The sequence below is a fragment of the Enoplosus armatus genome, chromosome 15 (genome assembly GCF_043641665.1).
Source record: "Enoplosus armatus isolate fEnoArm2 chromosome 15, fEnoArm2.hap1, whole genome shotgun sequence".
NCBI classification, from domain to species: domain Eukaryota; kingdom Metazoa; phylum Chordata; class Actinopteri; order Centrarchiformes; family Enoplosidae; genus Enoplosus; species Enoplosus armatus.
In genome coordinates this window covers 10910563-10922575 of record NC_092194.1, presented here as the reverse complement: position 1 = coordinate 10922575, position 12013 = coordinate 10910563, and the positions used below count along the sequence as shown (strand labels likewise).

The 12013-nt window shown below is 42.8% G+C and overlaps 1 protein-coding gene across 1 annotated transcript; it reads left to right on the top strand.

The window, feature by feature from the left end:
- The first annotated feature begins 1448 nt into the window (after window positions 1-1448).
- On the top strand, window positions 1449-11650 carry pkdccb (protein kinase domain containing, cytoplasmic b). Its single transcript, XM_070920451.1, has 7 exons — window positions 1449-2132; window positions 2818-2940; window positions 4780-5051; window positions 5400-5479; window positions 5905-6012; window positions 9421-9597; window positions 10683-11650. The coding sequence occupies exons 1-7, from the start codon at window positions 1506-1508 to the stop codon at window positions 10787-10789; spliced, it is 1494 nt and encodes a 497-aa protein (XP_070776552.1). The 5' UTR covers window positions 1449-1505; the 3' UTR covers window positions 10790-11650.
- Window positions 11651-12013: the final 363 nt, after the last annotated feature.

The following is a 12013-nucleotide window of genomic DNA, read 5'->3' as shown; positions in this document are numbered from 1 at the left end:
GTTATAAATATGAATCACGGTGCTGGGCCCTTGTGTCTGAGGGGCCACCATGGGGTAAAAAGAAAAGGAAAGGAAATGATTTATTAGAAGAAAGGTGAAGATCAGCAAAAGGAGGGTGTGAGAAAGTTTTGTAGGAGAGATCAAAGTCCTATTTCGTGGCTTTAAATGAGGAGGAAGATTATTTCATCTCAGTAATGTAGCTTAATTTATATCTATTAGTGCTTCAGCTGGTTAAGTGTCTCCCCTGACAGACAGACTCACAGTCAGTCTGTGTTGGAGAGGGATTTCAGTGTTTTATCCTCTATGTTCAAAGAATGCGGGTGAAAGCTCCAAAAGCTAGTAAGTGTACCTTTGAGCTTAGCTTAACGACGCTCAAGTTGGGAGTGTGTTTGTGCAGTATTGTCCTCAGATGGAACAAAGGCCTGCTGTGTTGGTGGCTGGCATGGAGTTCTCTGAACAGCCTGTGTTGCAGCTGACATGGTTAATGCCATGTTGACTTCAGACACTGATTAACTTACACTGTGTTAGTTGCTCAACCTGCCACACACACACACACACACACACACACACACACACACAGTAGAAGAAAAACACACACGTATCCAAAGCACGTACTGGATACCAGACACACACATAATGAGAGGCTGAGGAGAGAGGGGGGTTTGGCTTCTGGCTGGTGCAGGAGGTGACAGCCATGGTAATTTCCTGTGGCAGATCTCTGCGTAGTGAGTGGCGATGCGAAGGGAAACACTTCATTACAGCTTCAGTGCTGCCTCGAGAGCTGTGAAACAAAAACAGTTGGATGCATAAAGACACAACAGGGAATACACCAGAAAAGAAACAAAGAGCAGACTCGTGTGTCTCTCTGATATTTTACTATAATGTTCCTGAACAGCAATAAACCAAATTCTATAAGTGATTGTTTATGAACGAAGACAAAGAGGTGTTTTGCTGCCACCTGTTGGACAGATTGTGAAGGTGACAGCAGTCCTATACCTCCCTCTGTATTAATGTAGAAAACATATGAACACACAGCTTGTGTGTTGTGTTTTTTACATTATAACACAATCATTAGTTTATATTTTGGATGAAAAATCAAAATTTAAGTTAAAATTGTAACACTTTTAGTTTTTTTCCGTTTTTGCGTGTCTGTGTGAAATAAAACGTGCAGTTTATTAACCGGCGGCTGCATTTCTTCATATACTTCAGGCGCAGCCTCTGATTGCTGCTGCAAAATCAGCTGCGGGACGCGCTTTGACATGCGGACTGAGTGACAACATGAGGTCGAGCTCTCCTGCGAAGTTGTTCGGCGGGTGTAAAGTTACGAGCGGACAGGACACACCTCTAGAGGGAGTTCCCGGGGAGGTTGGAAACAAGGAGCTGATCACTTCTCCTGCAGGAAAAAAAAGCCAGAAGCGAGGAGCTCCTTTCACTTGGAGCGAGCGGTCGTCCGAGCCTGCGGCCGTGCGTCTTTCCAGCAGCAGGAGCCGTGCCACGAGAGGAAAATGCCCGGGATGGGCAACTCTTTACGCGCGGCTGCCCTCCTGGCTTTCGTGGTTCTCTCTATTCTGGTGTCACTCTTGATTAGCAGCGTGCAGCAGTTTGGAGCCAGAATATCTCACTTTTCCAACGCAACTGTTGGTGGTGATGAGGGGGAGTTTGCGTCGCTCCGCGGGGCGTTGATCTACCAACTGAACGAGAGGCGCAAAGAAATTATTCCGCTGCTTTTACCTGATGATGATGATGATGATGATGATGAAAACGGACTATCCGGGGAGAGTCGACAGTCTTTCCAACCGCATCAAGAGTTAGACTCGATTTTGGATTACACCCTGTGGAATGAGATCTCACAGGGCTCCAGGAAAGCGCACATGGATGAAATGGATTGCGATTCTCTGGTGGACATGCAGGCGGTGGAGATCCTCGGGTCTGGATACACCAAACTGGTTGTCAAAGTGAATCTAGCCGGAGGTCAGCCCGTGGCGTTAAAACTCGTCAATGAGCAGGGAATAGACATGGGGAAGTGCGTGGAGGACTTCAAAGACCCTCAAGGCTGCCGTGAGCTCGTTTCTTATAAACTGAAGAAAGAAATAGTCCTGTTGCAGAGGCTGCAGCATCCAAACGTCATAAAGGTAAAGTGCTGCCTCTGTCTTGCCTTGTGTCAAGCATTTAAAGACTCTTAAAACTTTTTATAGGTTACACTAAAAAATGTCCAAATGCAATATATTTATTGCAAAGTTGTTGGAAAGTAGGGCATTAGAAGCTACTGCTCAAACCCTGCTGGAATATTAAGATTTTCCATAATCCATGTACCACTGCTCACATTTTCCTTTGTCTTGCTCACAGTGAGCTGGATGAAAGGCCTCCTTGGCTCTGCAGGACCTTCCCATGTAATTAAATTAAATTCACTGACCCTCTTCTGACCTTTCAGTCCAGTTTTGCAAGAGCAGACAATGTGCCTCTGTCCTCTCCACTATCCCTGGTTGCATCCGACCCCTCCACTGGGGTTATTCACTCAAACCATTACAGCCCAATTTAGAACTAGTTTGAACTAAGCGGATGGGTTTGTCTCTCACATATAGCAGGCGTGTGACAGCGGTGTGTCCAGCAGCTCAATCAGTTAATTTGTCAGAGAGCGTACAGAGCAACGTTCCCCTGGAGGTTAATGTGATCTTACTGTCACAAGCTGCAGAGAGCGAGGCCGCCAGAACATCATGTCCTCTCAATGTACCACGTTTAGACACTGTTGGTTTCTCTCAGAAATGCAAAAACAAACCGTAGCATGATTTATTTATTTGTGTGTTCTCCACTCTACAGCTCAAAGGTCACTGTGCAGGAGGAAGAGGAGGAGAGGGGGGAAGAGTCACAGTCATTCTGGAGCAGGGGAATCCTCTCCAGATGATCCAACTGCTCCAGAGTCCCTGGGAGGACAGATTCAGGGTAAGCACGCTATCATTTATTCCTTATACTACGCCACACACTATGAGGCTGGAAGTCTCTCGCACACACACATCGAGGGATGAAGGGTGAAAGATGAGGGAGGCGGACATTTGAAACTCCTGGAGGTCTGACATCTGTCCCTTAGTGTATTTGATCAGGCCGTGGTAGGAATGGAGATGGGTCCTGGAGTTAATCCACTGCAGGCTAGGAATGTCATCTCATCCCTCACACACACACACACACACACGCACACACACACACACACACACACACACACACACAGAGCTTTGGTCAACCCCCATCACAGGTATGCTCACAGTGGGAGTCAACAGAGGCTGAATTTACACTCCAGGGATCCAAGTATGTGTGTGTGTGTGTGTGTGTGTGTGTGTGTCTTCACGCATGGATGTGTTTGAAAGAGAAAGAAAGAATGAGTGGAAGAGCAGGAGAGAAAAAAAGTCAGAGCATGCATGCTTTGTTTTTTGGATTAGCAAAAGTAACATGACAGCCTGCGAGTATCATCTCAACTGTGGGGCCTCATTTCACTGCATCACCCAAATAGCCGTTCATAATACCCCCCTCGAGCTGCTCGAGCCCCTTTCAGCTACGTTGCATCTGCGCAGGCTACAGTAATCCAGGGGGTGTTCGGTTTCACCCAGCCCTGTTATTACAGTGCTTCGATCCCACCAAGTGACGTCCAGGAGACTCGGAGCATTACCTAACACTGCAGCTATGTTTGTAGTGTGACAGGATCATTTCATGCTCTGTCAGTGCGTGGCTAATGCCTTTATTTTGCCGTTAGTAGCCTACTTATTTTCTTCTTTGTGTTTTATTGTAGGATTTAAAGAGTACTATAAAAACAGTCTCAGGAAATGGCTTGCAAATGTGGTTGGTGAAAGCGTCTTAAAAAGCAAATAACACTGTTTTTGCGAGACTGCAGGTTTTTATATTTGACCATTTTTAGCTATATAATGAAACTTAATTACATCGTCCAGCGTGTCACCTTTTCAGTCACTTCTTACTTTGACCACCAAGAATTTTTTGGGTTATTCCAACATTTTTTATAAGATTTCTATTTGTCGAGAAGTGGCAGATGTTGGAAGGAGCAAATTTTAATTTGACTTCTGTTAAAACACAAAAACTAAACCCAACTTTGTAGCTACAAGTAGGGCTGCAACTAACGACTATTTTCATTATTGACTAATCTGACTTTTTCTTTTTTTGCATAAATCAATTATTATTATTATATAATCAGTCATTTAATCTTGAGCTGAAATGATTCATCGATTAATCAGTTGTTCAGTCAACAGAAAATCAGCGCCAATTTTGATGATCATTTAATCATTTATGTAATTTTTTAAGCAAAAATGCAGAAAAAACATCACTGATTCCAGGTTTTCCAATTAAAAGTTTTGCTAGTTTGGTTTGTCTTCTATGACAGTACTCGGACAAAACAGGCTGTCTGAATATGTCAACTTGTGCTTTAGGAAATTGTGACTATGAAAATAGTCGTCAGATTAAATGATCGTTGGTTGCAGCCCTGATTGAAATGTCCAATTGGAAGCTTCCGGATCCCAAGATGACATCTTTAACCAACATTACAAAACTCAAAATGTTAAGTTTGAAATCATATAAAACAGCAAAAAATGTGCAAATCCTCTCACTGGAGAGCTGGAAGCAGTGAATATTTGGCATACTTTGTAAATCAAATAAATCAATAATCAGAATTGTTGTTGATTACAAGGACATCATGTTACTCTTTGACTGCATTTCTGTGCACTTAAACAAATTGTCATTAATCCAGCTAATCTGGTTTTGGCATGTCTGATCTCCTCCCAGGTGTGCCTGGACCTGGTCCGGCTCCTCCACTTCCTCTCCCAGTCTCCTCTGGGCTCCGTGGCTCTGCTGGACTTCCAGCCCCGGCAGTTCGTCACCGTGTCCGGCAAGCTGAAGCTCACAGACCTGGATGACGCCAGCGCAGACGAGACCGCCTGCCAGACAGACGCAGACTGCACCCTCCAGTTTCCACACAGAAACTTCAGTCTGTCGTGCTCGGCCCGGGGAGTGTGTGAGGGCCTGAGCGAGAAGAGGAACATCTATAACGCCTATAGGTAAGAAAAGCGACAGTTTTATTGCGTGATAGATGTGTGATGGATGGATGGAGCGGCAGCTACATGGATGATTGCTTAAATATAGACTCGGCTGACACCTAAAATGTTGTTGATGGTAAAGAAATACAGCTGGAAATCTGCGGTTTGATGGAGGAGGTGTGATGAATAAATTGGTAGTTTCAGTGGAAAAAAAAGTCTTTTCTGTTTCTGCCTTCAGATTTCTGACAGCTTTATGGACTGTGTTTGTTTTAACACCACTGTGAGACAAGTCATGTTCTGTGGGAACTATGTGACGGGGCTTGTCTGTCTTTCTGTCTGTCTGAATGAGTTGTCTCTGCCCGGCCCCAGGTATTTTTTCACCTACCTGCTGCCTCACCAGGCCCCGCCCGGCCTCACACACCTGGTAGACCACATCATGAACTCCACAGGTGAGGACGAGAGACGTCTTGACATGACACGACGTTAACTATTGAAGATGAAAAAGCAAATCGCTCCATCACTGCAGTCGTGTGATGACATGCCTCGGTCTAAGTGCTTCTTTTAATGAGCTTGACAAGATGCTTCATGACATGTAACATGGTAATGAAAACAATTTGTTATCTGTTGAGATCACACGACTGGGATTAGACAGGAGAGCACAGTGAGGAAAAAGCAAAGCATCCATATTGGATGAGTGTGACTTTATGCCTGTAGTCAGTTAGATCTTTTACCAGATTTAATGCCTTGTGTGTGTGTGTGTGTGTGTGTGTGTGTGTGTGTGTGTGTGTGTGTGTGTGTGTGTGTGTGTGTGTGTGTGTGTGTGTGTGTGTGTGTGTGTGTGTGTGTGTGTGTGTGTGTGTGTGTGTGTGTCCAGGGGAGCTGAAGGCTGACATCAATCAAACGCTGGAGGCCTTTGAACACATCCTCCTCCTCTATAAGTCTGGCCTGCACCTGGACAACCTGCCTCCATCAATAATCAGAGGTAAGAGCTCGTGCAGTGTGCAGTACAGTGGGCCCTCTTGTAGACCCTTTTTACTCGGAGAGAATGCCTGGCTTTTTTGATCCCCCTTTTAGAGAAAACTCCAGAGAGTCTACACTTCTGTTTTCATTTTGTATCTTTAAAAAAATGTGTGTGTGTGTGTGTGTGTGTGTGTTGAGGGGAGGAGGGGGGTGTTTCTCCCATTCAGGCTGTTTTGACAGGTTTATTAGGCAGCTGGAATGAGAGGACAAGACCAACAAAGTGGGATTAATCCTGCATGTCTCTGGCTCAGAAAGCACAGCAGCGTTCATTTAAAAAAACAGTGCTGGGATTACTGAGTTATTCTTTACATAAGAAATTTTCTGTTTAGCTCTTTTGTCTTTCAGGGGAGTCATGTAGGGATTTTCTTGCAAGCTTGTTTTCTAACTTTTGAATTCTTTATATTAAAAAAACGCTACCTTACATGCTTTTCCATTTCAGAATAGTCATATAGAGGTTTTTATGCAAACGTTTCACCCCACTTTTGTATTCTTTCAGTATAAGCACTGAAAGTCCTTCACTTTTCTTCTCTTCAACTCGCCCTCGCTCCCTCCACTGCTGCCCCCCACCCTTCCCGCCGCTCCTCTCAGCTCTATGAAATATTAATAACAGAATGACTGGCTGCGTTCCTGTGGTGAGATTTTCCGTCCCCCCAGATGCTGGACTGTTTATATAGCAGCGCTTTGTGAATTTAATCACAGATTCAGGGTGAGGAGGCCTGGGCGCTGAGGCTGACACCAGGGGGGAATGTTTTAGCTTAACAAGGAGGTGCCATGAGTCAAGCCTGCTGTTGCTGCTAAGTGTGTGTGATAAGGCCGAAAATGTGTGTATATTTTTTCGCCATATTGTAGGCGCCATTTTTAGGTAGAAGACAAACCTGGCAACATTTTTAGTTTAGTTTGACTTGGTTTGGCTTAGCTTATGGTTTGACATATTGGGAAATATGTTCATGCATTCACGTTCTTGCGGAGAGTCAGATGAGAAGATTACCACTCACACATTAACACGGTCTGTCCGTTACGTGCAGCTACAGCTAGCAGCTGGTTAGCTTAATTTTATCATACAGACGGAAACAGGGGGGAACAGCTAGCTTGGTGCTGTCCAAAGGTTAAAAAATCTGCCTGCCAGCACCTCTAAAGACATAATTATCACCTTATATATTTAAACGAACTAATGAAGTATCTGCTGGTTGACAACAAGTCTTTAGGAAGTTATGCTACTAGCCACGATATAATGCAGCATATAACCCCCTGTAAAACTGCAAAGTGACGTTTTTACACTTCACATTTTGAACAGATTAAACAAACAAAATTTAATGTGTTTATCGGAGAGCTTTAGAGGTGTACGGGTGGACTTTTTAACTGTTAGACAGAGCCAGGCTACCTGTTTCCAGTCTTTGTGTGAAGCTAAGCTAACCAGCTGCTAGCGTTAGCATCATATTAATATAATGAGGTGGTATCGATCTTCTCATCTAACTTTCACCAAGAAAGCAAATAAGCACATTTCCCAAAGTGTCAAACTGTTGCTTTAAATGATTTAACAACCAGTAATGGATAAACAAAAAATCAAAGCTTGTGCAATTGTGTTTTAAAAAACACATGGACTCATTAATATGCCTCCTCTCAAAAGAGAAAAAAAGAGAATTGCAGCCAAAGACACAATTAAGCTTGAAGCCAAATGGCTCAAAGACAAACACAGTGTAATAACCTGAGTGTGTGTGTGTGTGTGTGAGAAAGACATCATCAGGTCCCGAGTCTTAATTTGAAATTGCTGACAGATGGAGATTCATTGGTAATGTGGATGTAACTTTTCCACAGCTGAGATCATCTGTGATTTGATGGAGGAGGCCAGAATATGGAAAGACGAAGTTACTCAAAACGGCTGTTTCTGCACATATGAATTTAGTTGCGTGTTAAAAGGCAAAGAGTGAATTCATTTAGATCGTGAGTGCTGTCATAAATATGTCTGATATTCCTTGTATGATATGAAAGGAAGACTGATTTCCCGTCCTTCATGTTAAAGACAAAGAGCCTATATTCATATGTCTCTGTCTCCTCAACAGCTGAGGCTTTAGCTCCCCAACAGGCCTCATTTTTTCTCTCCCCTGAGAAGGATCCTCGAAACACTCCTTCTCCTTGTTCCCTTTTCTCAGGGCCAGAAGGCAGATCCTCGTGTCTTTTTCCTCTTAACAATACCCCCACACACACACCGGCTTCTGCCATTTAGGAAGGTTAACAATTTGTAACAGTGTGCCTCCTCTGTACGGACTCACAGACGAGGCTTTTGTCCTGTTCTGGTGTGTGTGTGTGTGTGTGTGTGCAGGCATATGTGTGCATGCTTCTTTCTCATGGCTCCTGCTAATGTGTAGCAGATGATTTAAGGCCAGACCCACAAGACGTCTGACTGAAAGAGTTATAATGATGAATGTAACGCAAATGTTGGGCAGGAAGGCGCTGAAGTGAAGTGATTTTTCAGTGCGGAGCAGCAGTTTGTCAAAATGGAGATTATTTTCTTTTTTACAAAGAACGTAATGGACGTAGAAGGTTCTGAGTTGGCATTAACATGTTTAACAAAGAAAAAAAAAGTGTGTGTGTGCCGATTCATTGATTAGTAGAGCACCGGAAAAATAATCAACTCCTTTGATAATCTATTAAATGTTTAAGTCACTTTTGCTTGAAAAATTACAAAAACGTTTTGTTTGTTTTTCCAGTTTTCTGCTTTTCTTGTGCGCTTGTGAAAGTAAAATTAAATATCTTTTGGTTTTGGACTGTTAGTAACACAAACGATGAAGAAAATAATTGGCAGATTAATAGATGAAATAATTGTTAGTCGCAAAAAGAAACTGGCAGCAAAACTTAAAAGATAAATCTAAAGGTTCTTGTAAAGTGTTTATCTTTTTAAAGTTTATCTTGTGAACATGTACATGCATCAGATATAGAAAAATGTTAGGTACATTTCAGGGCATATTTTATTATATATACTTACATACTTACTATACATTCTCACTGGACTCACAAGTATGTAAATTACTACTTTATCATTGATCACCTTTCACATGTTCACACCAACTGGATCCTTGTGTTGCTACTACTGCCCAGCAAATGCTTTACTTTTTAAACCTGTCAATCATAACCAGATCAGGAATTGAGTCAGTAAGAGCTCTGTAGATGCATGAAGACGCTGTATCTTCACCTTCAACCTGTTTGTTCTTTGTCGCTCCTCTTCATGTTCTTATCTGTTCTCTTTATTCGATGCTGCATAGTATCAGTTTCCCCGCAGGGATTGTTAAACTTTCATCCAACCCTCAGAGAGCGCTTCAAAATCTTTCAGTAGCCTCATGTACTGAAGTGGCATCTCTTCTTCTGTGGTTAGATTACACCGTGATGCGAGGCATGGGGACCTCCGGGAACGTGGAGTACCGCTGCTGGCCCTCCTACAGCCAGCAGGGCTGCGTGCTGTCGGTCCACAGCGCCAGAGAGGCAGCGTTCATCTGTAACTCTCATTCTCAGTGCAGCAGCTTCACTTTGACCGGACAGAAGACGTGGACGGGTTAGTAAAGACACTCCTCCTTTCTTTTCCTCTGTCTGGAAGTGTGTTAAAATGTTTTTTTTTTATCACATTGCTGTTCTTTATATATGTTTTTCCAGCTCACTTAAGTCTGCAAACTCATTACATAAATTAAATCCGCCTTATGCACAATTACTGAAAATATCTCTATAATAAGCATCTATAATTACCCAGTACATCATGTCTGTCCCATGACTGAGACTGCTAAGTAAACATACTGCAGCCTTTAATCTTTTCATGAAGCTTTTGAATGTTGACATGTATGCAGTTATTAAGGATATCGAGTCAAAACATGTTACTTGATTGATGTTACTGATGTGTTTAAGATGGCTCTCCGTCCGTCTGTCCCATTTTCGCGATATCTCAGGAACACCTTGAGCAAATTTCTTCATATTTGGCACAAACGTCCACTCGGACTCGAGGATTAGAATTTGGTTGTCAAAGGTCAAAGGTCACTGTGACGTTGCAAAACAAATTTTTGGCCATAACTCAAGAATAGATGCAGTAATTACATAAAAAAATTTCACACAGACGTTTAATTGGATACAATGATGAAGTGATGACATTTTATACCCAAAAGGTCAAAGGTCAACTTCACCGTGAACTAGGTTTTTAGCCATAATTTAAGAATGATTTGGGCAATTCCAGATTTCCCACACATGTTGACTGGGATGACGCAATGAGTAAACAATAACTAGCACAGTACGGGCTTTCCTCCATCTCGTCCATTCTGCCTTTCACTTCCTGCCTCATTCTGAATTTCGAGCGTCATCAAAATCACGTGACTGCAAACAACGTATTGTGTGAGTTAGTTTTCACCCACATTTTGTATAGCTTTACTCTATAAGAATCCATCTTTACACAGTCAAGTATATTCACTGGAATTATACATATGTATCAATATAGTGATGACTTCCATTTAGCCAAAAAATACACTATACCTTTTTATTCAATTCCTTCCAAGACATACATGGATGTAAACTGCAACTTGCAACTTGGCTGGTTGGCGGAGGCATACAACCACGGGGCTGTAATTCTTTTTTCTATCTGTTTTTTATGCTTTGCAGGTCGCCTCCTGGCCTCTTTCAGGAGCAGCTTCAGTCATCTGGTGCCTGATGGGACGTCAGAGGTGTATGTGAAGAAAACCAAAGCTCCTGAAACTTCCACCGTGTGACGCAGGGAACAGAACAATCCGTTGTCGGGATGAGGGATAACGCGCAGTCTGCGACGGGAAGCAAAGTAAAATGTTGTGCTTAAGATGAGAACTGCGTCCTGCTCGTGAAACATGTTGAACGCAGCTCGGCTCTGTGGATTTGCAGGAGGGAGCGTAGAGGCTGGGCTGAGGAGGAGGCGTTTGAAGTGAGGCAAGTGAATGTGATGTATTTATAGGGCTTCTGCTCAGTGACTGTTTGATCTGCCTGCCAGCTCACTGCCTCTGCCAACTACTATTTAAAGGGATTTCCCTTCAGGTACAATTAAGGAGGGGGGAGCCGTGTGCCCTCGACATGTTTTTTTTCTACCTAGTCTTTATTTGCCATGTGTGTTGGCTTTTGCTGTGAGGCCGGGTCCCCATAGTAGGATTTTTAAGCCAAAGAGGTAATAAGAACAGCCGTTGCAGCTCAGCATTTGAAGCCTGAGGACGAGTAAAGAAAACAAGCTCTTATACAAATACACTTTGATGTTAATGCGCTGAGGTTGCGGCTGTTTTTTCATGGTTCCCTGGCTTAGCTGCGCTGTGGTATGAGATGGCAACGACCATGTAAGCATTTACACATCAACAATGAGCAAAGATGATTAAAACCATTCCAGAGCAGTCTGTTTTTACATACTTTTGTAAACTTAGTTTATAGTGCTTAGTTCGTAAATATTTATATGATCGAATGAAATGTAATTGTTCTTACATGATTGTGCATTATAGCTTACGTGCACCTTGTGGGTGAAACTTTTATTTTCAATGAAAAATGATTCACTTCAGTGGTTTTTTTACTTCACTTATTGCAATTGTACAGTTTTACAATTTTGTAATTATATAAATGCATTGTTTCTACAGTTTGCTGTTGTGATCATTTGCATGTTTTTATTGAATTAAGTCTGACTAAAACTAACAGCCTGTTTATTTCTCATTAGCACCTTCGTGTGTGTGTGTGTGTGTCAGTGGGGGAAGTGAAACTTGCATGTGTATACTGACCTGGTTTTGTGTGTGTTTTAAATCCTTTATCTGCTCGTGCCCCCACATCTACAACCTGTAGCCCATCTGAATGGGTGAGACTGCAAACCTACGGAGCTCCGCAGAGTTTGCACAATACCAGAGGAATGCATTCAAATGCCCCGTCATGCTGGGCTCATTATGAGCCTTAATTAATACATGTAAATTAGCTTACTTACCGGCCCTTTCTCA

Excerpts from the sequence above, each read along its gene's own strand:
- pkdccb (XM_070920451.1), top strand. The coding sequence starts at position 1,506 with ATGCCCGGGATGGGCAACTCTTTACGCGCGGCTGCCCTCCTGGCTTTC. Across the intron at positions 2,941-4,779 it reads CCTGGGAGGACAGATTCAGG|GTGTGCCTGGACCTGGTCCG; the intron begins GTAAGCACGCTA and ends ATCTCCTCCCAG. Across the intron at positions 5,480-5,904 it reads CCACATCATGAACTCCACAG|GGGAGCTGAAGGCTGACATC; the intron begins GTGAGGACGAGA and ends GTGTGTGTCCAG.